This window comes from Oryx dammah, unplaced genomic scaffold (assembly GCF_014754425.2).
Source record: "Oryx dammah isolate SB20612 unplaced genomic scaffold, SCBI_Odam_1.1 HiC_scaffold_2, whole genome shotgun sequence".
Taxonomy (NCBI): domain Eukaryota; kingdom Metazoa; phylum Chordata; class Mammalia; order Artiodactyla; family Bovidae; genus Oryx; species Oryx dammah.
The window spans coordinates 191,178,587-191,205,803 of record NW_024070186.1 but is presented as its reverse complement, the minus strand read 5'-3'; the positions used below and the strand labels follow the sequence as shown (position 1 = coordinate 191,205,803).

At 55.0% G+C, this 27,217-nt stretch overlaps 2 protein-coding genes across 2 annotated transcripts in view; both read right to left on the bottom strand.

Annotated features, from left to right (window-relative positions):
* Window positions 1–14,072: 14,072 nt before the first annotated feature.
* HSPB1 (heat shock protein family B (small) member 1) lies at window positions 14,073–15,826 on the bottom strand. Its single transcript, XM_040261706.1, has 3 exons — window positions 15,254–15,826; window positions 14,486–14,549; window positions 14,073–14,387 (listed from the first exon to the last, which is right to left on the bottom strand). The coding sequence occupies exons 1-3, from the start codon at window positions 15,603–15,605 to the stop codon at window positions 14,198–14,200; spliced, it is 606 nt and encodes a 201-aa protein (XP_040117640.1). The 5' UTR covers window positions 15,606–15,826; the 3' UTR covers window positions 14,073–14,197.
* Window positions 15,827–23,129: 7,303 nt separating this feature from the next.
* The window catches only part of SRRM3 (serine/arginine repetitive matrix 3), a 53,946-nt gene continuing 49,858 nt past the window's right edge, over window positions 23,130–27,217 (bottom strand). The window contains exons 13-15 of the mRNA XM_040266702.1: window positions 26,475–26,690; window positions 26,247–26,384; window positions 23,130–24,658 (exon numbers count right to left, since the gene is read on the bottom strand). Coding sequence (XP_040122636.1) covers window positions 24,433–24,658; window positions 26,247–26,384; window positions 26,475–26,690 — 580 coding nt within the window. The 3' untranslated portion in view covers window positions 23,130–24,432. The remainder of the gene's footprint in view (window positions 24,659–26,246; window positions 26,385–26,474; window positions 26,691–27,217) is intronic.

The window sequence follows — 27,217 nt, the reverse complement described above, 5'->3', positions numbered from 1 at the left end:
AAATCAGGAGTGAAGAACTGAAGACCAACTTCGGTGTGGCTACTGGCTATTTAGAAAGGCGAGATTTCTGTCCCCAGCAACATGTGTCATTTTCCAGATGAAGGGATTTCAGTGGTAGAAAGCTTAAGAGTTTAGGATTTGAATTCTCCCATCCTGTTCTAGTTGTGAGGCATAACTTCTCAAGTTCCTTAGTCCTTCAGAAGTCAGTTTCCGTATCTGTGAAATGGCAGCCCAGTCCTAACTCCTGGACCACTGGAGAATTCTCTCACAGTCTGTTCTGTTCTTTCTTGGAACTTTATGTTCCTGTTTATAAATTAAATCTCCATTATCAATTGCTCTGTTGCTTCTCTCCATCCATCCTCACATCATTTAAACTCGTTAAGTGTCTTTAGTCTTGAATGGAAATCTTCTCTAAAGATTACTTTCTAAAGCTCAAGTCCCATTTCCTTCCATTTTGTAACAGAACTGAAAGAACAGTTACTGTTTCCTCATATTGCCTTCAACTTTTTTTTTCTTTTGGCTGAGATGCAAGCAAGCAGAATCTTAGTTCCCAGACCAGGGATAGAACCTGTGCCCCCTGCAGTGGAAGCACAGAGTCTTAAACCCCTGGACGACCAGGGAATTCCTCCCTCACACTTTGACTTACAAAGATCACCAGTGATTTCACTTTGTAATAAGGGTGATTTCCGTTCTGAATAAGATCAAAGTTATCTCCCATAATTCCCATGACTGTTTCTTACTCGAAAAATAAGTAACTAAATGCTTGCCATGTATTGGCTTCCCTTGTGGCTCAGCTAGTAAAGAATCTGCCTGCAATTCGGGAAACCTGGGTTCAGTCCCTGGGTTGGGAAGATCCTCTGGAGAAGGGAACGGCTACCCACTCTAGTATTCTGGCCTGGAGAATTTCATGGACTGTTTTGTCCATAGGGTCGCAAAGAGTGGGACACGACTGAGCGACTTTCACTTCCCATGTATTAATTCATATAACCAACTTCATTTTGCAGAGGAAGAAATGGATTTAGTAACTTGCCCATGGTCCCACAGCTCGTAAGTGCCGTGGTGGGGATTTGAACCCAGTGTGATCAGTGGCCATAAGCGTGGCTGTAATCCTCTGCTGCCTCTCAGTGGCAGAGGGTTGCTATGAGGGTTTAATAAGCTAAGGTGTGACTGGCAGCTAGCAGGTGCCCAGCACGCTGCCTTGGGCTGGTGTGATTCATAACACGACACCCATGCGGCAAAGGAACAGAAGGTGGAGTAGGCTCCCAGACCCTGCAAAGGCTGACCTAGGAAGTGAGCTAGGTGCTCCAGGAGGGAGGCTTGAGCTGTTTCAGCGACTGAGGCCCAGAGCAGAGAACAGGACCAGAGATATGGGGGTTGCAGGGCTAGAGGATGTCAGTGTTTTCCAAGACTTGAGTTTTCTGCCCCCATTTCTGCTCTGGGCCTGGGTAGAGATTCCCCAAAGCTCTCTGGGGTGGGTGGTGTCAGGTATCTGGGGATCTCTGGGAGAGCACCAGGGGGCAGTCACTTACTGTCCTATCTGGTGTTGGGGCGGGGAGAGAAGGGAGGCTGGGGAGGCCGAACCCAGGGCATCCTGCAGGGGGCGTCTCAGGGCCTGCCTGGGCCCTGCTCCACCCTCTTCACAGTAGGGCGGAGACTTCCCTTCTGGAGTCGGATACAGCCTGACACCCTAGAGGCCTGCTCTCTGCTTGGTGGGAGCCAGTTACTCTTCCAGAACCATTCTGCCCCACCCAACCCAGAGCCTTGGGGCTCCAGCTGAGGGACTGGCCTTTGAGACCACTTCCAGGGTTCAAACCTTTCAGGCTGGTCACACCAAGAGAAGGGTTTTGTTTTTGTTCTTTTGTTTTTTGAGATCTTTAACAGGGCCATCAAAGGGATTGTGCAAGGATAGCTCAGCCTCCAGGGCCCAGAGAGGTGGGGGAGGAGGCTCCAAAAGCGGGAGAGCTTGGTGATGGATGTAGGGGTTCAGAGCAGTGGGAGAACTCCCAGAAAGAAGGGAGTTCCAGTGTGCGAGAAGGGGCCTGGTGCTGGGAGGGGGTTGTAGTGAGGGAGTGGAGGATCAGAGAGGGACATGGACCTGGCAAGGAAGATAGGGGCTCAGAGGGGGCTGGGGAAGGGGGCTCAGGGACCACATCCATTCACCTGATGAAGTTCTCAATCCCCCTGCCCCGCTGTCTTCCCAGTCTCAACATAGCCATCCCTAAAGGACTTTCCAAAGGACTTTCATGAACCCATCTGATAAGGGGGAATGAAAGGGGTTGTCTAGACCTGCCCCAGGGTCAGAGCCAAGACTGAAGGCCTTCCTTGTACCAGGTCCTGGTTGGCCTGGTTAGAAAGCCATCCTTATACCCTTGGTTCCCCCTGGGAATTTGGGCTTCCTACCATTGTTAGGGAATCCTTGGTAGCCGCCAACCTTGGCCATTCTCCCTTGATTCCCAGCTCGCACAGAGCTGGCAACACCAACAATCCAAATAGGAGGGGCCTCAGGAGCCACCCAGACCCCTCAGAATGGAACCTGAGCCCAGCTCAGGGCTGGACCCCAGGCCATGCCTCCAAAAGGGACAGAGCTGACTCAGACTCGGACCTGGCCTCAGCTCAGTGCATTTTCCTGAATGCAAAGCCATTCCTGCAACTTCCGTCGGTTATTTAAACTGAGCAGGCTCTGCCCGGTTCAGCCCTGAGCTGGGGGTGAGGGTAGGTCTCCTTCCACTGAGGTGGCCTCTGGACCACCAGGGCTGCATCTTAACCCAACCATTGCCACTTAGGCTGTGCAGGGAGGTGTTCCAGGCTGGTTGGCGTGCAAGGCTGGAAGGAAGGGTGGTGGGGTGGGGTGGATATGAAACTGCAGGGACCTCTCCTAGGGAAGGTCAGTTTTCCCCAGGGTCCCCAGACATGACCTTCTCTCTCTGGGCTGGGAGTTGGGAGGCCTGTCTGGGCGCTTGAGTTTCCCTTGCCCTCAGTCTGCCCTTCAGAAGAGATGGAGGTGCTGACAACTGGCCAGTGAGGCTCTTCCGCCCTCCACGCTCCTACCCAAGGCCATCCAGAGATTCTGTTATTAATCTGGAGTTGTTCCTTCTTAGCCAAACCTGGGATTCCTGGGATTTTTCATGCTTCCAGCTCTCCCAGCAGAGCTGTCTCGGAAGTTGTTGTTTGGTCTCTCAGTTGTGTCTGAATCTTTGTGACCCCATGGACTGCAGCACACCAGGCTTCCCTGTCCTTCACCACCTCCTGGAGCTTGCTCAGACTCATGTCCATCGAGTCGGTGATACCATCCAACCATCTCATCCTCTGTGGTCCCCTTCTCCTCCTGCCTTCAGTCTTTCCCAGCTTCAGAATTTTTTTTTTTCCAATGAGTTGACTCTTCCAGTGAGTCAGATTTTTCATGCTTCCAGCTCTCCCAGCAGAGGTGTCTCATGAGATGCCCATGAGAATATAGTTCACTCTCAGGAGGCAGAGCTTGATGCATGCGATGAAGTCAGAGGCACCTGGGCAGGTGGAGGAGGGAGGGGAGAGTCAAAACTGCCCAGAGACTAAGAGGAACTTGCCACGGATGGCGTCATTCCCGCCTCCGGGCTCTTGTTCTTCAGGGCTGGAACCCAGGGACGTGGTAGATGGACAGATGGTACACACTTTGGGGTGTGGAGCGCACATTCCTAGGGGCCACTTCTCTAGGAGAGCAGGCGTGAAGGCAGGGCTTAGCCCCTGTGTCGTCAGGGTCTGAGCGGCAGGGCCCAGTGCCAGAGTCTGACTAAGGCCCGCCCAGGCTCGCCCAGCTGCCCACAGCCATGCCGATCCTCCATCCCTGCTTTGATCCTAAGAGGTAACTCAGTAGCTGCTGAGCAGGTCCGGACCCGGGGCCAAGCCTTGGCTGCAGGGTTGTCCCAGGTTCCTCTGTGTGCATGTAGGGGTTGGGTGCAATGTAGAGGGGCAGAGGGTCCAGGGTAAGGCCGGCAGTTAATGATTTCAGGCACTCGAAGCAGTAAACAGCAGCTTGAAGCAAGGACTTAGTCTCCCAGATGTGGACTCCTAACCCCTGGACCACAGGAGCCAGCAGTTAGGGCTAGAGTCCCTAGTCGCTGCCTAACTAGTCACGAATGAATTCAGGCGAGGCGGCAGAAGGTAAAGAGTAAAGTAGAAAGTTTATTGAAAAGAAAAGGACACGCAGAAAAGCACTCGGGCAAGTTCAGAGAGAGAGTTGAACCTTTGGAAAGTTTAAATCCTTTATAAGGGGGCAGTTTTCCAGATCTCTGTCTTCCCTCAGGCAGTCATCTTGTTTTGTCCTCCCCCCCTACCCCCCACAGTTAATTTGTCTCAGGACCCTCCCCTGGGGTGCAAACGGTCAGCCAAGATGGATCTCGAAGTGAAGCCTTCTGGGAGGAGCAAGACTCATTACGGCCTGGAATTATCCTCTGACTTCTGACTCCAAGGAGCCTTTCTGTGCATGTGTAGTGCCTCCCTTATCCTAAAAAGGGGGAAGAGGAGAACCTGTAATCCTTCACTAAGACAGGGTTTTGCCTCTCTTTGTCCTTGCCATGATTATTGCCTTGAGATGTTAACAAGAGACAAAGACTGGCTATTTACCCTGTTTTTTACCCTGGCTATTTACCTATTGTTACTTCCATTTTGGAGAGCAATCAGGAGGCTGATTGTAAATTCCTCAATTGGAGCCCACTTATCTCCTGCCCAGAAAATGCAAACAGAAGGGTGGCTGATTGTAAATGTCCAAGCCAGAGCCAGTCTATCTCCTACCTCTATAGGACCTCTCTAGCCTGAACTCCGCCCCACCCTGGGCTCTCAGTCAACTTCCTGGCCAAGCCTGGGCAGGGACTCCAGACCTACCCCACCCTCCTCTCCATTCTTCCCTTGGTTGCCCCTCTCCCATCCCAAAAGTGGTCTGGCCATGCCCTTTGGACTCAGCCCCAAGGTCCTCTGCAGCCATTCTCTGGGCAGTTTTTACTCTCCACCCCACCCTCTCCAGGAGCAGTCTGTGCCTGGCAAACCCCTGCGGCTGATTCAGTAGCAGGGAAGATGAGAGCAGCTGGAAACAATTCACTCCTCCAGCAGCCAAGGTCTGGGGGCTGCTTGACTTTGCGGAGACCGGGAGGTCAGCAAGCCCCAGACAGGGCGTCATGGCAGTCAGGAGCTCAGGACTTCAGAGGTCCCCTCCTTTTCCCACCCCCTAGCACCTCCACATCTGGTCTGTCACCCCCACCCTGCAGAGGCCTGATTGCTGCCACCCCCTGGCCTGTGGCCCTCTTCCCCCCTCCCCTGGCAGGACCTGTGCCCACTGCATCTCAGCCGCACGCTGCCCCCTGCCTCTCGGCAGGCCCCTCCCGACCATTCTCCTCTGGGATCTGGAACCCCGTTTTTAAAGCAAGGATGCTTAAACCCTTTATCAGCTTGCACTTAGTGTGGCCTTCAATGCCCCCCAAGATGGTACCCCCCCATTCTCCCTCCCTTGCCCTGTCTGCTGGCAGCCCCTCCTCCAGCTTCACCTCATCAGCCTTCCAACCCTTACCCATGCAATTCCCGCCTTATCTGTCACACAAGATATAGTTCCAGAAATCCCTCTTTCCCACTCCACCGAGACCCCCGGCCCCCCGCCCCCCCGGCTGTGCAAGCTCCTGTCTGTGGTATGTGTCACAAGGCTGTGTCCTCCACTTGCCCTCGTGGGCTCAAGCAGGGACTTGGACTGACAGGCTGGGTTCTGGGCCCAGAGAAGGTGCCAATAGGGAGGGCAGATTTCACAACTGGGCGGGAGAGAGGAAAGAAGAGACCCAGGGATCATTGACCTGGAGCTGAGAGTGGCTTGCGCACCCCATGGGTCCCTAGGGGAGCTGGGGAGGGGTGAGCGGCAGCCTGAGGGGTTTGAGGTCTGAGAGGGAGCCTTTGTCGTTGACCTGTAAGAGGGGCATTGCCCCCCAGATGCTCTTCAGCTGAGCAGAGGGGCCCGGATCCTAGCGTTCACTGAACCGAGGCCAGTGTCTGAGTCTGCAGCCCTGAAGGACATGGGAGGCCTTTAGAGAGCAACCCACTGGAAATCAGAGAAAGGCGTGGAGAGGCAGGAACAGCAGTAGGGTGGAGTCTCACCAGGTCTCTCAACACCCCAGAGCCAGTCTCTCCCAGTGGAGAACCCAGACCTGAGCCAGCCTGCCCAGAGACGCTGCCAGGCCTACATCTTCTTTTTGAAACATATTTATTTATTTGTTTGGCTACGCCAGGTCTTGGTTGTGGCACGTGAGATCTTTAGTTGCAGCATGCGGGATCTAGTTCCCCTAACAGGAATCGAACCCAGGGCCCCTGCATTGGGAGCACAGAGCCTTAGCCACTGGACTGTTGCAGAAACCAGTAATCGAGAGACCAAGCACCACACTTGGAGAGTTGGAGAACTCAGGTTTATTACGCCAGTGGGCCCAGAGGAGTTAACACTCCAAGCTCTGAGCCCCGAACAAAGGGGTTACAGAGTTTTTATAGACAGATTGTAGTGGGACACACTAGCTGCTAATAGGCTGGTTGAAACTAAGGGAGGGGGATGCCTGACCTTTACACAGACAGGCATGATGAAGCAGGTTTGCAGGGGCTGAGCAATTGCAAAGAGCAGGACAAGGGTAAGGGAGATAAGCTCCAGCTCCTAGTATTGTAAGTCCCCACGTTCTGAGACTACGTGACCTACATGATCCAGACTTTGCAAGGAGCCAGCTGAGTTACAAAGGCAGAAGGAGCAGGAGGTGATGTAAAATTTTAACTTTTCCTCTTCATCCCCCTCTCTTGATGCTTCTATCACTTGTTGTAGAAAGCATCATCTCAGGTTTTGGTAGGACATTCAGAGCTCCCCATCATTTAGGGGGCTATATTGAGCTATTACCATTTGCAACTTTATGGATTCAATCCAAGAGGTTATGAACTGGGTAATTGCATTGAGAATACAAGGGCCAAACAACAGAACTGCAAAGAGCATGATGAGAGGACCTGTTAAAGGGAGAAGCCACAAGGGCCAGCTCCAGATATTGCTCTAATTACCCCAGGAATTAGCTAGTTTTTCTCTCCTTTTTATGATTTGTTCCCTTAGCTGTTGGGCCATGTCCCTGACTATTTCTGATTGGTTTACATAAAAGCAGCATTCTTCATTCAAGAAGAGGCAGAGTCTTCCCTTTTCAGCTGTCAGTAAGTCTAGCCCTCTCCTATTTTGTAAAACCACCTCAGCCAGGGAGTCTAGTTGGTCCTGTAAGGACCAACAATAATACCGATTAGGGATCAAGGCCAGGGTTGACAATGAAAATCCATCGATATTTTGATAGCCGGATCCTCAGGCTTCCGCCATGCATTGACCAGCCAGCTGCCAGTGTGTGGCTGGAGCAAGGCTGAAGAATCCTCAAGCTTCTGTCAAGCGTTGACTACTCAGCTTTCAGAGTGACTAGAGCAGGGCTCAGCGTCCTTCGTGGGTGAGGGCTGTTGTCTTTGGAACTGGATCTTGAGGAAGTTTTGGGGGTCCCAAGCTGCTTTCCAGGTGTCCTCATCACAGGAAGCTGCTACCTTCTTGACTTGGTGTGGTGGATCCAAGGGATGGCACCTATAACTTTAACAGCAGTAGGGGTTGCCAGGATGACCTGTCCAAACTGCTGAAGTGGGTTTTTTTTTTGTCTTATCTTTAACCCATACCTCATCTCCTGGCTGATAAGGATGAACCCAATTGCCCAAAGGAATCGGTGTCCTTTCTAAGATTTCTTGGGTGATATGGCGGAAGACTTTTCTAGGGCCTGGAGGTGTCGGGACATCTCCAGGTCAGCTAGTTGTTGGTGGTCTCCCTTCAGCTTTTTTACCACTGGCGGTGGTCTCCCGTATAAGATCTTAAAGGGAGAATAGCCTGAGGACCTCAGGGTGCATTTACAGAGGGAGATAAGAGTGCACAGAATGAAAAGGCAGCTTGTTCTAGCACTGTCTGGGTGATGGCCAGGGGATATTCTTGTCGTACTACTATTTGGAGAAACTTAACAAGAAAGTTAAAGATATATGGCCCAAAGATTAATAGAAGTAGGAAAGCTGCTGGGGCTAGCCAGGAGAACCAGGTCCAGACATTGGTTTGTGACATTAGTGTTTCTCTAGGTATGAGAAGATGTAAGAATTTGGACTCATAAAAATCTTTACCTAAAAACATCTGACTATCTGAAGGTCTGTTTTTCCAGGGTTTTCCCAGAGCACAGAGTGTCTTATTTTTTGTCTCCATCCTGAACTCCTTTCAAGAGGGTGTTGAAGGTCAGCATCTTACAGTGGTCACGATTTAATTTTTGTAGAGGCAGGTGGCAAGGGCCAGCTTCCAATCAGCAGGGCCCCTTCATAGCCACATATTTGACCATGTTTGGGGGGCATTTCAAGGTCATTGTGTCCCATAGTGCTGGGAAGGCTTATTCCCAGGTCTAACAGATTCCATCGACAGGCCACTCAATGTGTTGTCACTAGAACAGGCCTTGTAAGTAGCAAAAGTCTCTGGACCATACCTGTCTTACTAGCCTCTTGGTCCAGGAAAATATTTCCTCTTGTTGCTTCTTCCCATATCTAGAGTACATTATTACAGTTATTGATCTCACATGGAACTGCATATCAGCATTTTATCTCAGGCTCAGTCACACATTTGGTAAAGTAAGAAATAATCTTCTGAAACAAGCTACATAGAGAATAATATAGCTAGCAGTTATTAGTAAGGTCACAAGCAAGAATTTAAGTCAAGAACTTTCATTGGGTATAGCCCAGTATACCCCAGGTCATCTGACTCAGTTACATGATTATAGCCAAGTGTTAATCTCCTGGTTGTACATCATGGAGCATCTGACCTTTATCCAAAGACTGGTTACTGAGTTAAGCTTTAGAAACAATCTTAGAGTGTCCTTTTTAATAACTTAATTAAAACTTTTAGCAATATAGCATGACAAGGAACTATCTCAGAAGTGAGTCTTAGTAAGCACCGACCTTAATTAACAAAACTAGAATTTAAAATTCAGTGAAACACAATTTTTTCTTTTTTCGGAGAACTCATTGTGACGGCAGTAACACTGTAGCCAGGGAAGGCTTAATCCCATCAGATAAAAATGAGGTCTGTCAGGGAGCCGGGAAAAGCCCAAGGGCCTTCTTAGATTTCCGTAGCCTTGGCTGTTTGGTTTTTAGCTGTTGTTTATCCATTTTTAATTTCCTGATTTAGGAGCAGACTATTGCCATGTTTTAAGGACCTCAAGACAGCAAAAGTCTAACCATGAGGGGTTATTTTTTTGTAGAAGCAGAATGAACTTTGTCTACACGTACCATCATTTTAAATAATGTTTATTTACTTTAGCAAAGTAACACAAAGATTTTAAAAACAAATCTAAATCACTTAAAGGCAAAGAAATTAATAATCTGTTATCAAAAGCTGCATTCTAAGAAAACTTTGTTCTCTAAACAGAGAGAAGACCAAATTCCAGTCTGGTACCAGCTAACTGTTAATAACAAAATTTGTTTATCTGCTTAATCTTAGAAAGTCTTCTCCATAAATCTTGAAGAACTAGCAGTATTTTTCCAAAGGCAAGAGAGTAAAACCATAGAAGGCATGTTTAGAATCTGAGTCTATTGCAGTTGACAAAGAAACCTGGTCATAACACTTTAACATGATAACTAGAATTATAACTGACTATATTTTATCAGGGCATATCAGATCTATATGAATTTCACATAATTTTAGGATATCTATATTAGTAACATCAACCATACTGTATAACCTGAAAAGATTTTTCACCCCTTTAACAGTACTTCCTGTGTAATTTAACATGTCCGGTTAACCCAAGTAGCTTAATAGCTCTTTGGGATGTTTCAGGGGCCCTCTGAAGCATCCCAAAGTTAGCTAGAAGTCAAGTTATTTAGGAAGTTTTTTTAATAAATGTCAAAAGGGTTTATAACTATATTCAGTCAGGTAGGATCATATAAGTTACTGTGAAATAATAGTTATTTACTTAGCCAAAGTTAACAAAAGATTTCAAAGGTAAATACAGAACAATTAAGAGGTAAAGAAACTTAAATCTATTATTAAAAGCAGTTCAACATCTGAAGAAAGTATGTCCTCTTAACAGAAAGGCCAAATTCAAGTTTTGCACCAGCTTGCTTTAAACTCATTTAGGTAAACTTAATTAAATTTATTTTAAACTTAGTCCTAACTATGCACAAAACTTTTTAGGTTCACTTTCCACGAACTTTTTAATCACTTTCTATAACAGCTATCTGTAAGTCAGAACTACTTTCCTTTTCCTTTATAAAATGTAATTTTATTTCTTATACCTTCTTTATTAAAAGCATACATCCTACATCCTTATTAGATTAGCAAACAAACATTAATATTAGATATTTAATATGGAATATTTCCCAGTTCACATGAATCTGAAATTTGTTTAGGTTAACTTTTCTTGTATTTAGAATTGTTTGATTTGTAAGCGCTTACTTTTCTTTAGGCCAATTAAATTAGAACTCATTTACAACTTCAACAATATTATCAGAAAAAAACAAAAGACATACACTGAGACATACATAAATCCAGACAGACAGACAGACAGAGATCTTATAGTTCTCAGTGTGAGATTTAAAAATCTCTCTTTGACTCATTTTTTTTGCTTTGCTTGAAGTTCTAATTTGCCCAAGGCCGAGGTCTCAGGCAAAGTGGGCTGTGTATTTTAAGGACATGGAAAGGGTTAACTTCAAGCTTTTTCCTAGGCAGGCCTTTTAACAAGCTAGTTATTTTTAATTGCATATGAAAAAAGAATTGGTTTGCAGTTTCCAAAAAGAAAAATTTCTCTCTCTGTTCAATCAGCAATCACGCACTCACAATCACTCAGAGGCTATCACAATGCCTCCCTTCTCCAGAGTCCCCAGGTTTCCTTAACTGTTGCTGCCTTCCTGGGAGCTCTAAGGAGGTTATCAGTCACAATGCCTTTCTTCCCCCGAGTCCTGTTGGGGTTTGGCTGTCCAAAGAGTCGGTCAGAACACTGGTCCGAAAGAGAACCCGGAATACCGTCAAGTGGCGTGCCTCCTTGTTGGTCTTGGGGTTCCTTCGCTCCAGCCCGGCTGAGCCACCCACCAGTCCGGCAGCTCAAGGGGCTGGTGTGCTTGGAATCTCGCTGGGGCCTCCAGAAATGTTACAGAAACCAGTAATAGAGAGACCAAGCACCACACTCAGAGAGTTGGAGAACTCAGGTTTATTACGCCACCGGGCCCAGAGGAGTTAACACTCCAAGCTCTGAGCCCCGAACAAGGAGACAGATTTTTATAGACAGACTGTAGTGGGCAACACTAGCTGCTAATAGGCTGGTTGAAACTAAGGCAGGGGGGTGCCTGACCTTTACACAGACAGGCATGATGAAGCAGGTTTGCAGGGGCTGAGCAATTGCAAAGAGCAGGACAAGGGTGAGTGAGATAAGGTACAGCTCCTAGTAAAGTCCCCACTTTCTGAGACTACGTGACCTACGTGATCCAGACTTTGCAAAGAGCCAGCTGAGTTACAGAGGCAGAAGGGAACAGGAGGTGATGTAAAATTTTAACTTTTCCCCTTCAGGACCACCAGTGGGAGTGTGCATGTGGTCGCTTCAGTCGTGTCCGACACTTTGCAACCCCATGGACTGTAGCCTGCCAGGCTCTGTCCATGGGATTCTCCAGGCAAGAATACTGGAGTGGGTTGCCATTTCCTTCTCCAGGGGAATCTTCCCAACCCAGGGATGGATCCACGTCTCCTGCATTGGCAGGCGGGTTCTTTACCACTAGCGCCACTGGGGAAGACCACTAGACCACCAAGGAAGTCCCAGATCCCACATCTTCTGAGCTGAGCTCAGGGCATACACAGGACCAGCCCAGCCTCAGATACCGATCCTCCCTCTGCCCTGCTCCTGACGGTACAACCCAGGCAGCCTACTGAGCTTCCATCCCTGCTTCCTCATCACTTATTTTGGGTTTCCAACAGAGACTGCAGCCCCAATTCTTCACCTCCTACGGACCTCATACCCCAGCTGTGTCTGAGGACGGTCTGAGCCCCTAGACCTATATTCCAGTTGGAGCGCTGACTGCACCCAGGCGCTGACCCTTTCCTGCCCCCAGCCATGGCCCTGGACTCTGGGTCTTCCTGAGAGCCGGCAGCTCTTTCTGTTTTGCAGCCTGGCTGGCTTCCTTGAGTAGCCCTGGCCCCCAGGCTCACCTCCATCCCTGTCCGTCTCCTCCTGAGGCTCCATGGAGCCTCCCTGGGCAGCACTTCAAGCTGTGGAGGCCCACTCCCCACCCCCACCCCAGCCTGGGTCTTGAGCTCATTGCTCATTTGCTCTCCGGCACCTGTGGTCACTCAGATGGCCCTCCAGGACTACTGGGTGCATGCACCCAGGCAGGTCTCTTCACTTCTTTTTAAATATATAATTTTATTATGATTTGGCTGCACTGGGTCTTAGTTGTGGCAGATATCTAGTTTCCTGACCAGGGATTGAACATCCTTCATTGGGAGCTTGGAGTTTTAGCCACTGGACCACCAGGGAAGTCCCAGGTCTCTTGACTTCTTTGAGGCTTTGCTGCCCAGTTGCCAAGCAGGAGTAACGGCACCACTTCTCAGGGCTGGCCTGAGGATTACCTTGTCAAAGGTTTGGCACCAGCTCTGCCACACATCAAGGGCACCGGCGGAGGAGCTGGCGGCCTTGCGATCGCTCTTTCTGACCAGACAGGAGGACCCAGACACACCCGGGGAAGTCAGGTCCATCCTGTTGCCAGCTGCAAGGGCGCCAGCCAGCAGAGTGAGGGTGAGACGCGGACAGGCTGACTCTGGGTCGTGGCCCGGCAAAGTGGAGGCGTCCAGAAGACACCTGAGATGTGGGGGGTGTGCATGTCAGGGAGGCGGGTGGAAGATTTAAGAGATCAGAGCTCAGGGAACCAGTGGTGGGAGGGTGGGTAGATTGGGCAGCGCCCTGGCCGACAGGTCCAGACCCGCGCTGCCAGCTGGGCCAGCATCACCCTTATTCCAGGTGTTTATTTCTCTGTGGGCCTCCCTCCAGATTCAGCGGGGCCCTGGAGGGCTGGGACCTGCCTTGGCTTTACACCTGCTCCAGATCATGGTGTCCGAACATGGAGCCTGCACCAGGGAGTAGAGACTGGGAAGCTGGGCAGCGTGCGGGGAGATGGTTGGGGGTGGATGCTCAAGGTCCTGCCCTGCGGCTGCTGCTCCTTTCAGGAACCCTGGCAAAGCCCGGCTGAGCAATCAGAACAGGGTCTGTCTTGGCCACAGCCCCAGGCTCTAGGACCTTGTTGGTGGAGAAGACTGTAAGGTCTCTCGAGACCTTGAGCAGTTCAGACTGGGCTCCAAAGCCTGTATCTTCTTCCTCCCTCCCCAAGGTCTTCCCAGACCCTCCTTCACCAGGGAGACAGGGTGGGTAGGAGAGGGTGGTGGGGAGGGCAGAGACAAAGGAGAGGGCCAAGGCAGGCATGGCCTTTCCTGGCAGGGACAGGCAAGGTAGGCCCTCCTGTGGCCACCGCTTCCCACATCAGGTCTTTGCCCTCTCTCTTCCACCAAAACCTAAGCCACACCTGCTCATCACTCTCTGTGGGGCACTGTCGGACCTGAGGACCCAGGTCCCATGCTGCCTACATGGGCTGGGCTGGGGAAATCGCCCCTCAGAAAGCCGCCAGGGGTGGCCACACCTCTTCTCCCGTCTACGTGGTCCAGCCCCTCTATGATGAAGTCAGGAATCTGAGCTCCCAGGAAGCCCTCTCCCCAAGCCCTGCCCTGTCTCCCCGCACCTGCCCGCTTGCCCAGGTGGTTCCTGAGTGCCCAAGCCTGGGTCAAGTGCCTCTCATAATTTCCCCTGCTCCCCCACTGGCCCTGGGCGTTTTAACTCCGGTGAACAATCACTGCTTCTCTCTTAATGAACAGGGGTACAGAAGGGCAGGGCTGTGCCCAGTGACAGACGACACTGCACCCACAGGACCCAGCCTGGGGCCTGGTGCCCAGCGGACCCTCAGCAAACATCAAACCAGCACCAACCCTTCTTCCTTCACAAAAACAGCGGGTCTTAGGCAGTGGCTTCAAACTTTATTTGAGAAAAACAGAAGGCAAACGTATCAAAAGAACATAGAGGTTTGGCGGGTGAGGATGGTCAGTGATGGCTACTTGTGGGGTGGACCGCTGGGCTAAGAGCCTTTACTTGTTTGCCGGCTGTTCGGACTTTCCAGCTTCGGGGCCACCAAGCTGGGCACGCGCCTGGAAGGTGACGGGAATGGTGATCTCGGCCGACTGGGTAGCTGACTTGGGCAACGGGGCCTCCACGGTGAGCGTGCCCTCAGGGGACAGAGAGGAGGAGACCAGGGTGGGGTCCACACCGGGGGGCAGCCTGGACGGGCAAAGAGGGTGTACAGGAGTTACACACCAGGGAGTCCTCGCGCGCCCCTCTCCCGCCCCCCGCCCCCCAGATCCGGAGCCAGGACTCACGTGTATTTGCGAGTGAAGCAACGGGAAATGTAGCCGTGCTCGTCCTGCCTTTCCTCGTGCTTGCCTGGGAGGAGGGGGAGGGGAAGTAGGTCAGAGGAGGCGGGGAGGGGCGGCCTAGTCGCAGCCAAACGCAACCCACCTGGTGGCCAGGACTCCGGGCTGGCAAGACTGACGGAGGGATCTGGGTGCCCGAGACTGTCCCGGGAACTCAGAAGCTTTTGGAAAGTTCGGGTTCAAGGGCTTGGCGAGTGGGGGCTGGGGGCGGAAGCGCGGCTCGGGGCGGGCGCACACGCCCACTCCGCGGACCCCGGCTGCGAGCAGGGACCGTGACGTGGGGGGGATGGGGGGCAGGGCGGGGAGGGAGACGCCCTCTTCATACCGACTGCGGGCCCGGGTGGGCGGGGCGCGGGGGGGGCCTGGTCCCTTGGGGGCCAGGTCCTCAGGTCCGAGGGCTGGGGTTGAGGGGAGTCTCCGCTGGAAGGGGGCGTTGCTTTCCTTAGTGGAGACTTTTTAGGGCTAAAAGATCCCTTAGGAACTCCAGCAAACCCCAACTCCAGAGAATACAGACTAGGCGTAGGGCGAAGAGGCCGGGCCCCGCTCCGGGGGCTCCCCGCCCTCCCCCACACCGCCCGTCCTCGGCTAAGTTTTCACTTTCCAGCGACCCCCTCTCCCCGCTCCCCGCCCACGTTTCAACCCAGGGCTCTTCCCTGGGACCCGCGAGAGGCGAGGGGCCGGCGTCCCTGGGGCGGGGGCCGGGGGGGTGCTCACCAGTGATCTCCACCACGCCGTCCTTGGTCTTGACCGTCAGCTCCTCGGGGGCGAAGTGGTTGACATCCAGGGACACGCGCCATCGGTCGGCGGTCTGCTGGATCTCGGAGACGCCGCTGCTTAGCTGCCGGCTGAGCGCGCGGTTGTAGGCCGGACCCTCGATCGCTGCGGCGGGCAGCGGGCGCACGTAGCCCGGCCATCCGCTGTGGCTCAGCCACTGCGACCACTCCTCGGGCAGCCGGGGCAGCCCGAAGGCCTGGTCGAAGAGGCGGCTGTGGGCCGGATACCAGTCGCGGAAAGGGTCCCAGCTGGGGCCCCGCAGGAGCGAGAAGGGCACTCGGCGCTCGGCCATGCTGGCTGCTCTGGGTGCGTCCGGAAGAGGCTGAGAGAAGCAAGAGAAGTGGCGGGCGTCGGACCCCGTAGCGCTTTTATGGGTCTCCAGCCGGGTATTTTTAGCAGGCGGTGCTTCAGGTCTCTATTAATGGCAATGACGGGCCAAGGGGCAGCCCCTCCCCCTGCATTCCCCCCCACTGCATACCGGGGCGCGAGGCGGGGCGAGGAAGGCCCTGCCCACATCTGGAACCTTCTCTTGTTAGAGAAAACAAATGACTAGAGCCCCGATGTCGGCGCACTGCCCACTGCTGGACGCTTGGAGGCCTGGGTGCTAAAGCGCTGGGCCGCTATCTGTGGACAGTCGGGGAGGACAAAGCCGAGAGGGAGAGAGAGAGAAAGAGGTCGAGCAGTGAGTCCCAGGCCGCACAACTAGGAACTGGCAGAGCGAGCCAGGATTTGGACGGCAGCGTGTCTGTGATATAATGCCCTAAGAAGCAGCGTGGTTAGGGCGGTCTCGGGAGGTAGACCGCCTGAGTTCACATGCAGGTTCTGCCACTCACTGGATGAACTTGTGCAAGTTGAGAGTCTTTTGCCTCAGTTTCCCCATCGGGAAAATGGGGGTGATGATGGTGGTGATGATAATGCTTTCATCGCTAGGTTGGTTTGAAGATTCAGCCTCTTAATGCAAGTAAACATTTTAGTCCAGGGTACATGATAATGAATATATTGTTATTATTAGCCCCCTGAAGTTGAAGGAGGGGGCAGGAAGGAAAGCATGTATGTGTCCCTGTTGCAAAGGCAATGGTGTGTGTAGGTTTGGCCGTTTGTCCCCTCACCCCCAGTGGAGTAGACTCAGATCACAAACCCTGAGGGCCAGTACTGAGAAGGGGTCAGGAGGAAGGTTATGATCAACTCTCCCCATTATATCTAGTTTTCTGGAGGAGCCCTAGACAGGGGAACTTGAAATGCAGCAACCTTGAATCTAGTCAGGGCTTTGCTGTTTGTGTGATTTCGGCCAATGCTCCTTTCTCTGTTTGCAGGTTATTATTATCTGAAGCCTGTTCCGTTGAATATTCCCACAGACAGAGAGAGGGGGCAGTTCCTTCAAACTTGCTTGGAGCCTGAGGCCTGCCCCTCCTGTCTGACCGCCTGTGAGATCCACGCCCCCACTACCCCCTCTGGGAAAAGATGCTGCCCCTAGCTTCCTGTCATAATCCTGACTATCTCTCTCTCTCTCTCCTGCCTTCCTTCTCCTAACATATGTCCTGTGTCCCTCCTTTTTCAATGAGGAAACAGGTTTGGAGATGAGGTGACGCGCCCACAGTCTCCCGTAAGCCACTAGCGGAGGAAGGCTCTCGTCTCTAGTGCTCAGGGCTCTTCCCCTGGTCGAGCTCCCACCTTGGACGCCTCTTGTTTTCTCTTCTCCCAAGACCCACTCTGCTTGCTGCCCCCCCACCCAACCCCCAAGGGTCTCAGCTTCAGGAAGCCCCAGGCCTTGGATCCCTGGCACTCCCAGCCCCACCCAACCCAGCTCTTAAAGTCAGGGTGAGGTCAGGAGCCAGGGAGGGCCCTCATCCGTTCCCTGCCTGCCCACCTTGGCCCAGACTGGAGCCCAGGTGCCCCACCCTGGCAGGAGCTGTCACATATAATCACAGATGCTTTCAAGTTCAGCCTAGCCATGCTCTGGGTGGGGGCTGCCTGCCTGGCCGCCAGTACCTTGTAGACAGAGCCTCCTTTCAGAGCTTCGTTCAATTTGCCTGAAACCAGGGTGGGGAGGTTCCATCCCTGTTGCCCCAGCCAGAGGAAGTTGTGCAACCCACAGCGCCGCCCCCAGCACCTTGGCCCTTGGTGGCAGGGGTGGCAGAAGACAGAACTTTCACATCTTACTTTTTTTTTCCCCACACCACGAGACTTGTAGGATCATAGCTCCCCAACTAGGGGATTGAACCTGGGCCCTCGGCAGTGAAAGCGTGGAGTCCTAACCATTGGACCACCAGGGAATTCCCCACATCCATCTTCGGTTGGTCACTTCTTGAGGGACTCTGATCAGAGCTGCCAATCACAAGGGAGGGGGACCTGGGTGGCTCTAGGTGGTGGTAAGAGGGGGTGAGCGAGGGAGAAACTGGGTTTTGGGGTCAGACTGGGTGGGGCGTGAATCTGCTGCTGTTCACTGGCCTGCTGACCTCGCTGAGCCAGCAGGTCCCCATCTGCAAGCTGCAGATAACAACACACCCATCTTTCAGGGCTGTGCTGAATCTATAACATGATAACTCCAGAGAAGAGCCTGGTGCTCAGAAGTGTTCATTGTTAGAATAACAAAGGAGGAAAGAGGGCCTTTAATCTTGGATATTGAGGCTTAGATTAATGAGAAATACCTGGGTGGATGTACTTTACAGCACATTCAAGAATCTTATCAGGGTCTAATTTTGGAGATGAGAAAACTGAGTCACAACTGGCCTAGGGTCACAAGGCTGGTGATGGGTGGAAGGATTGGAACCTGGGGCCTCCTGCCTCTCCGGCCTGGGAAGTCCATCCAGGGAGGGCTGTGGGCTGAGAGGTGCAGTCCAGGGTTACCTGTGGGACAGGGAGGGTGGGGCCGGCCTCTCTGGGTTCACTTCCAGCCCTGACCAAGCAGAGCACCCTTCTTCCAGGGGACTGAGCTGCCTGGGGTAGCTTTTTGGGGATTAAGGGGATAACTCCACCCCCAGGGATTTCCCAGATGCCAAGGGGTTGGGGGGCAGGTGGGCACTGCAGGGACTCCTTAATCACAGGTCCGCTCCCTTCATCCCTAGCCTCAAAGTCTGGAGTACCCTGCAGCAGCCTGGAGACCAGCCTCCCAGCCCCCTGGCCCTGTTCCAGAAGCCCCAGCCACATTAGCCACTCCCTTGGCAGGCCTTTGCCAACTGCGGCTGTTCCAGCCCCTCCTTCCCTTGGCCCAGCCTCAGAGAAAGCTCGAGAGTGTTCAGGCAGCTACCGGAGCTCCCAGGAGAGGCCTGACAGCTGATGAATTGCCAGTCGCTGGGCCTGCTGGGAACTAAAAATGTGGGCAGCCGTAATTAGAAATGGGGGTGGAAGGCACTGTGTCTCTCTGGAAGCATTTAGATACTTCTGCAGGAGTTCATTTCCACAAACCCAGCTCCTAACTGAGCCTTTGGCTTCTGGCTGGCCTGGGGGGTCACCTCATCTCCACCATCTCTGAAGTGGGGGGCGGTCGCCAAGGAGGGACCGGAGGGAGGGCTGGGGTTCCATCCTCTTCTCCTTCCTGCCCTGCCATCAGCAACAAGAATCCGTCAGGCTTGGGAGTCTGGGGACGTCCATGTCTCTGACTGTGACCTTGGCCAGGGGCCGGTCTCTATGACTCATTTGCTTCATCTGTACAGTGAGACCATCGGACTGGATGTTCTCGAAGACTCCTTCCAGCACTGGTGAATCAACAGATTCTCCTCCACTGTCTCCCTCCCTCCCCCGCCCCGTCCTGCAGCCCCTCCCCCCCAGGGATGGGCGTATGGTGAGAGGAGACAGAGGGGACCAGCGGATGCTGAGAATCGGAATCCCGGCGGGTGGTGGCCATTGGAGGTGGGCGCCTGCGTGGCTGGAGCACCCTCATGGGCTGGGTGTCCTGAAAGTCCTTTCCCAGGTGGAGGGGAGCTTGGCAAGGGAAGGGCAGATGCCTGGTGATGAAGCTGGTTTGCTGAATATGCCCTCAGCTAGAGAGGCTGGGGAGGAGGTCAGGGTGCTTCCAAGAGTGGTTCAGAGAGGCAGGGGAGGGGGGTAGTCAGCTGGAACCCCCAAATTGGGCATGAACACTTGTGACCGGCTACCCTGGGTCTGGGGCTGTAGGAGACAGATTAAGTAAAGGGGGCGGATTTGCCAGGACACAGGAAAGCCTCGTCCAGCCTTCTGGCTGCTGTGTGTGTTGGGAGGGAGTGGACGGAGGGGTCCCTGAGGCCCCGCATGCAGAGGAGAGGACTACTACACCCCAAACGCCACATCTTCCGAAGGTTCCCCCACCCCTGCCCCCATCTCCCCTCCTTGCTACCCGATATGGAATTCAAGTTTCCTGTTTTCCTGCCTGCCTTCCAGTGTTTTTCCCTTTTCCCAAGGTCAGAGCAGAAGAGTGCAGGCTCAACCCTCTGGGGGAGGGATGGCAGGGGAGCAGGAGGGGGTGGGGTCCCTCCCTGTCCTTTTCAGGGGAACAGGTGCCAAGTATTCGGCGAAGTGCTGAGGATGAGAGCTTCGGGCTTTCAGGCTGACAGGGACCCTCCCCCAGGGATCTCTCCTCTCAGTCCTGGCCAGTTTTGTATCCCTTCTGGCCCGGGACCAACCTGCAGTTTTTTCCCTTCTCTCTGTCGCCCTCTAGGGGTCTTCCTGCTGCCACCTCGCCGTTTGTCTCCACCCTCCCCTACAGTGGCCGGAACCCCTCATTTCTAAGTTCCCTCGTTCACCCCTCTACTCATTCAACAAACATCGCAAGGGTGCCTGTTTGGGGGATGCCGAGATACGAAGGCGTGGCCTGGGCTCCAGAAGCTCACAGATTTAAGGTGAGCGAGACATGCCAAGAAATAACCGCATCAACAGTTGGATGCCCTGGGACTTCCTCGGTGGCTCAGAGCTAAAGAATCCGCCTCCCGATGCGGGGGACTCGGGTTTGATTCCTGGTCAGGGAATTAAGATCCCACGTGCCTCAGGGCACCTAAGCCTGCAAGTTGAAACTACTCAGCATAGATGGTCTCTGGGCTCCGCAACATGAGGAGCCCCCAAGGTGCAATGAGAAGCCTTAGCACTGGGGCTGGTGGGCCGCAGGTGGGGAGAGAGCAGAAATGAGCCGGTCATGTTGCACAGTCCAAGGTCAATGGGCAACACCCCCAGCACTGAGCAGGACATCCCTAGAGTGATGAGGAGGCTGCACTGAGTTTCAGCAACCCCTGTCGAATCCACAGGTGTTTCTGGATCAGATCACCCTCCATCCAGAGGTCTTGGTCACTCATCCCATTTTACAGATGAGGAAAATGTGCAGGTCAGAGATGGGGGCTCTAGCCAAGATACAAGCTGGGAGCTGGCCTCGAGTCTGGGGGCTGGAGTACAGTAGAGGACTGAACTCACAAGGCCGAGAGGGCACATGGTCCCCCAGCTAGTGGTTGGTGCAGCTGGATGAGGATGCAACCCCGTCTGCCCAGACCTTGCGTTCCCCCTGGGCTGTCACCTCCCCTCTGTGGTCAGCAGAATAGAGGCCCCCAAAGAAGTCCTATTGGAGAAGGAAATGGCAACCCACTCCAGTATTCTTGCCTGGAAAAGTCCATGGACAGAGGAGCCTCGTGGGCTACAGTCCATGGGGTCGCAAAGAGTCGGACACAACTGAGTGACTAAACAACAACAGTACCACAGCAAAGACCCAGTGCTGCCAAAAAAAAAAAAAAACAACCCCAAACTGCTTGATGCCCTAAAGGTAGGGACAGACCCAAGGCTGGAGGAAACCACGGGGAGTGAGTGGCCACTGCAGCTGGCAATCAGGAAGTCTCCTTGGAGGAGGAGGCAGCTGAGCTGGACCTAAACCGGGGGCTCCTAGGGAACCGGAGGACAGGGCATGTGGGGGGCCGAGGGACCCTCCAGGGAGGAGGGTCTGCTGGATTCCAGGAAAGGGATGGGAGCTGAGGTTGGAGGGTGGCGGGAGGAGAGGACAGCAGTTTCAGGGGCCATTGGGAATGCCTTCCAAGCCCTGTGCCTGGTAGACACGGTCCTGGGATCCTCGGGGTGGGGAGTTCTGCTTCATCAATTCCAGTACTGGGTCCTCAGAGCACATAGTAGGTGTTCAGTAAGCCTGTTGGGAGGAGTGAGGGAAGGGTCAGATTGGCATTTTAGATGTGGTGGGAGGGGCAGGCAGGGATGGAAGGGGCAGGCCAGCTAGTGAGGAGGTGGGCATGGGAGGAGGGGTGGTGGAGAGAGGCCAGGAGCCGGGGGTAGGGTAGCAAAGGGAGTGGTACTGCCTGGTCACAGCCTGGCTATGGGGTGTGGACGAGGAAGGCTGGGCAGGGTGGGCAGGGACAGCTGGGTGGGAGACAGGCTGGACTGGCATGCCCAACTTCGGGCTGTTTCATGCCCCGCCCGCCCCCTCCAAAAGAGTGGCACCTCTAGAGTAGGACCAAGTCCGCTCTCCCTGTAGCCCCAACCCCTGCCTGAAGCCCAGTTCTTGCTGGACCGGTGTAAAGGGTTAAGGAGATCACCAGTGCTTCTTTGAACAGCTTCCTCAGATCAGAAACAGAGCCAGTGGCCAAAGGCCTCCTCAGGTGCCCCTTCCAGCCTGAGGGAAAAGAAACTAGAGAGGGATCACGTGTGGACAGAGCCGTAGGCTTCAGAGCACGGCACCCCCTCCTCGGTTCTGCAGCCCAGACCAGACCCAGGACATCTCCTGCGTGGGGCCCTAAAGGACTGCAGAGTGTCTGAGATACCAAGCTGCCTGCAGGTGTGGGTGTGACGGCCTCCTTTCAGATTCCCAAAGAGCAGCTGATTCAAAGCAAGGTTAGAATCTGTCACTCTAAGAGAAGGAAGATGAGCAGAATGTGTGTGTTTAGATCTACATAAAAGAATCTGCCTGCCATAATTCGGGAGACCTGGGTTCAATCCCTGGGTTGGGAAGATCCCCTGGAGAAGGGAATGGCAACCCACTCCAGTGTTCTCTCCTGGAGGATCCATGGACAGAGCAGCCTGGTGGCCTACAGTCCATGGGGTGGCAGAGTCGGACACGACTGAGTGACTAACACATACAAGGAAAAGAAAGAAATACAACGTGAGTAGCTGTTAAAAACAACAGCAAAAAGCCACACCAAGCTCTCCCTTTTCAATCCCCATCCTAGCCCCCAGCCAGGGCTGGACACACAGTGTTTTCTGTAAGTGGCCACCCATGGGTGACTTGCTATATGGCAGGCAGGCCCTGTGCCAAGCACTTTCAGGACAGTATCTCCCCTTTTGGCTTCCTCCCAGCCCCGAGTGGAGCCCGGATTCAGAGCCAGTGTTGTTCTGAGCTGTGTTCCAGCTGTTCTGAACATCCCCCCTGTAAGGAAGGTCCTGCACATGGACCCTGCTTCCCCATTCACTGCTGAAGTGAGGCCAGGTATTGGGGGGTCGGGGAAACAGGGGTGTTCAAAGCCCACAGGGCGGGTCTTCCCTGGTGGTAAAGTGGATGACACTCCGTGCTCCCAATCCTGGGGGCCCAGGTTCCATCCCTGGTCAGGGAACTTAGATCCCACATGTCACAACTAAAATCTGGAGCAGCCAAAAAAATATATATATATATATATTAAAAAAACAAAGCCCACAGGGCCTCCAGTCTGAGAGGAAGAAGGCCTTTTGCGGGCCCCGTTTTTCTCCCCACCGATCTGCAGACTCATGCATGGAAGCAAGAGGTGGAGGTGCTGCACCCTGGTTCCTCGGTGCCCACTCTTCTCCTGGGTCCCTCTCATTTCTCAGAGGGAAGGACCCCAGGACCCCCCTGTCCCTCCCTGCATTCCCCAGGTACTCAAATCCACAGAGGCCTGGTCTCACCACCTGCCATCTGGGCTCCAAGTGTTTATTATTTAGAGTCCAATTTCTATCCGCACCGCGGAGAAGGAAGGGGAAATTGGGGGGGTGAGGAAACCCGGATCAGACCCCAGACCCCTCCCCCCACTGGAGCCCAGGGCATCTGCCCTGTTGGGCCAAGGAAGACTTTGTGAGATCCCTGAGGGCCCCAGGAGGAGGGGGCTGGGAGCAGCAGGAGAGGGCTGGGGGCTCACTGCTTCCCCGTCCGTCTGTCCGTCCATCCGTGCCCCAGGCCACCGCCCTCAGTCTAGAGTCTACCCTTCCTTCGAAGGGCTGTAGCACCCCTCTCTGGGAGAGGAGGGACAAGTGCTCCCCCTGGCTCCCTGCTCGCGTGGGCATGCCCTGGAGTGCACATTATCCTATGCCTGCGCCATCTGGCCCAGGTCCCGGCCACTGGGCACACGGGGACTCCGGAGCCTGCTCAGTCCTCCCACTGCACCACTTTCCCCCTGCAGGCTCATCCTCCATCCCCCCCTTCTCCCATCCACCTCCTGACCTGGACCCCATTTGATCTCAGGGTCAGAGGCAGCTGGGGTCTGTAGGGCCCACCTTGGGTCACGCAGATGGCCTGGCTGGTGAAGCCCTGGCCCAGAAGAGCACAGGGCAACGGCTGGAGGGGAGAGCCTGGCCTGGAGAGGTGGGACCAAGGGTGAGCTCCCTGGGCCTGCGGGCTAAGGCTCAGGGCCCCCACCAAGTCTGGGCACTCTTGGGCCAGGGAAGAGGTTTGCGGAGGCCCTGGGGCCAGCCTCTAGCCTGCAGCTAGGGTCCTCCTGCAGCCAGCTCAGAAGGAAGGGGTTCCCCAGCCTGGAGGGTGGTGCACCAAGGGTTAGGCCGTTCCTCCTTCTGTCTAACTTAGCTCCCGCCTGCTGTCCCACTCCATGTCCGCCCAGAGGTGGAGAGGAACTGAGGGCCCTAGGGAGTGGCAGGGGAGGCTCCCAGGTCTGGCACTTTTAACAGGGTGTCCCTGGCTCCACTGGACTGAGGTCCTCAGCCCGGTGAGCTGGCATCAAGCAGGAAAGGGTGATGATCCCTGTGTTCGAAACGGCTCTTTGTTCCCTGGACTGCGTAGGTGAGCAGGAGGTGGGGTGGGGACCCTCTGGAAGCAGCAGAATCCAGCTCCTCTTTGTCTTCAGGGCACCCACCACCCTCAAGGTCTTCCCCGGTTCTGGGACCTCTTTGTAGCAGTGGGGTGCAGGCCCCACCGCCTCCCACGGCTCCTGGGGCCCTCGCCTTGCCCTGTGCCAGAGGGCATGAGGCTGGGTTCGCTGGGCTCAGAAGCCCCCACTCTCTGAGCTGCTCCGGCTGTGGTAGCTGGGAGTGGGGGTCTGGGAGGGACTTCGTGTGCGGCTGCGGGTCCGACTGCGGCTGCTGTAGCTTCCGTGGCTGTGGCCGGGGCTGGGGCTGTGGCTGGGGCTCCGGCTTGAGTAGTCACTGCTCAGGCAGCTGGAGGAGGACGAGGGGCTGGGTCGGTAGTAGGGGATGGGACGCTTCCGGGCACTGCCGGGAGGGAAAAGCCGATTACAGGCCATTAGGGGCCCTGAGCTCTGCCAGTCCCGGGCCCTCACTCTGGCCCTGAACCCATCCCCAGCAGTGGCCAGGGCTTTCCAGCCTCAGTTTCCCCTCATCTCTGCCTTGGAATTCTCCCCGCCTCCACCTCCACCTCTGCCCCCACAGGATTAGACAGGCAGTGGTTCCTAGCCAATTTCATGTTGATTGCTTTGTTTTTCCTGCAGGGAAAGGGGACCAAGTCTCTGCTTGATTGAAGCAGGTGCTCGATAAATATTTGTTGAATAAACGAAACTTTTAAATATAGTCAACTCACATCAGCCAAGCTAAGCAGCAGCTTCTGTGCCTGGGAGGGTTTGTGTATACAGCTCAGTCCTGCTTCTTTGTTCCCCCAAAGAATTGAGGATTTTGGTTTTCAAGTCACTCAGAGGGAACAGGAGGAGGCCCCTGGCCACTGCTGCCCAGGCCCAAGGCCCTGGCCCAAGCCCCCCAGCCTCCCAGCCCCCCCACACCTTACTCCACTACCTCCCCCTGGCCCGGAGTTAGTCTGAAGCCAGGAGACTGTGACCCAGAGGAAAGAAAATAGAGTTAAGGAGGCAACAGCACCCCACTGCGTGGGGTTAATTCTGAGAAAGAAAACAGGTATAAGTTAGTTGGCAGGGGAGGAGGAGGCAGCCTGGGAGCGGGCAGAAGTGGGTGCCAGGTAGAAGGTGTGGAGGTCTAGCTGTCTTAGGGCACCCTGCTTATGTGGGTTATCTACTGGGGGGGGGGGTATCCCAAGCCTGGCAGGCTGGCCTCTAGCTCTGATAGGAGAACTGAAGCCCAGAGAGGCAGGCTTATCTCCTAAGGCTGCCCAGCAAGGCCAGAGCAGAGGCAGCCTCAGCATTTTGCCTGTGGCCCTTTACCCCATGTCAGAGTGATTTCCACAGATGTAGACCATCCTCTCACCTGGAGACCCAGGCCCAGAGCCCCAATCCTGACAGACTGTGTGGGCACAGTGGGAGGGATTGGCTCCTCTCTCAACTGCCCCAGAGACCAGACTGCTGTTGCCCCCTCCTCCAAATTCCCCCCCACCCCGTGGGGGGTTGCTGAGAAGTGAGCAGAAAGGGTTAGTGAGAAAAGGAGAGGCAGACAGACAGCTGAACAGAGCCAGTCAGCTCACATGGGTATCTCCCCTGCGGCCTGTGGAGAGGGGGTCCACCCGGCCCCCAGGCTGGCCACAGGCCACTCAGCAGGCTGGACCTTAAGATGAAGGAGAGAAGGAGAGAGACATCATTGCCAGGAGGTGAATGAGGGGCGGGAAGGAGGAGGGAGGGGCTCCAACAGGGATGGCTGGAACCTTCCAGAGCCGAACTCCTTGCCTGCTGCTGTCCCCAGACCGAGTACCGGCCCCTCCCCTCCAGGCCTCCCAGACGCTTCCCGTCCGGAGGCCTCCCTCCTCCCGAGCCTGCCCCAGTCTTCGGGTCCTACCCCACCATTTCCCTTCCCCAATCCCCACCTTCTCTCCTCCGGCTCCCCCCGACCCGGCCCTGCACCAGGTTCAGTGCGTGGGAACCCCCGCGGTCCCGCCCCTGCCTACCTGGTGATGCGCCGCGGCTCCATGAAGCTGGGCGAGTCCCGGCGCCGCTTGCGGATGGGCGAGTAGCTGCGGGAGCGGCGCCGTGCGCGGGCGGCCTCGGCCTCGGCGTGCCTCGCGCGGCTCTCCCCGTCCTTGTCCCTGCGGGGCCCGGCCCAGGGTGAGCGACGCGGCCCGGCCGCCCCCGGCCGGTCCCGCCGCCGCCGCCGCCACCCCTGGACCCGCACTTACCGACCCAGGGTTTTCTTGGGCGACGGCGAGCGGCTGGGGCTGCGGGCCCTCTTCTCCGCCGAGCGCGAGCGGGATTTGGAGGGCGAGCGGCTGGAGCTCCAGGAGCGCGGGTGCGGGCCCGGGCTGCGCGACGAGCTCCTCCCCTCGGGCCCGCCGTGCCTGCCCGGGGATGGCGAGGTGCTGGCGGGCCGGGCGCGCGGGGCTCGCTCCTTGGCCCTGGAGGAGGGGGCACGGCGACAGGAGGGGGACTCTCAGCTGGCAGAGAGTGGGCCCTGAGCAGGGGAGGGGGGCCCCGGGTGACAGGAAAGGGAGTGAGGGGGCCCCCTCGAGGGGAAAGGTCTTGGGAGGGGAAGGGGTTCTATGGGGTTGGCGAGGGGACTGGGGTGGTGTTGGGAGAGGGGCAGGGAGTGGGTTCCAGGAAGAGGAAGGGGGGGCTCTGCTGCGGGGAGAGGAAATCAGTGAGGAAGAGGCCTTTCCGTGCCGTCGAGGGAGAGTGATCTTGGGGTTGGAGAGGCTCGTAAGGAAGGAGGGTTTGCTAGCGTGGGAATAGGGCCTGGATTTTAGCGGGGAGATGGGGAAAGAGGTCTGCTTGGGGGAGAGGGGAGGGAGGACCACCAGGGAGGGGGGAGGGCTCCGTCGGAGGAGGGTGATCCGCGGGGTGGGGGGAACTCGGTGCGTGGAGAATGACGGGGGCGAGGGCCTGGTGGGCAGAGGGGCTGGCAGGGGTAAGTGGTCAGTGCGGG

Bases quoted from the DNA above. Each gene is read 5' to 3' on its own strand.
- HSPB1 (XM_040261706.1), bottom strand. From the start codon at position 15,605: ATGGCCGAGCGCCGAGTGCCCTTCTCGCTCCTGCGGGGCCCCAGCTGG. The intron at 14,550-15,253 runs GTGAGCACCCCC...CCCTCCTCCCAG, and splicing joins CGGCGTGGTGGAGATCACTG to GCAAGCACGAGGAAAGGCAG. The intron at 14,388-14,485 runs GTGAGTCCTGGC...TTGCCCGTCCAG, and splicing joins TGCTTCACTCGCAAATACAC to GCTGCCCCCCGGTGTGGACC.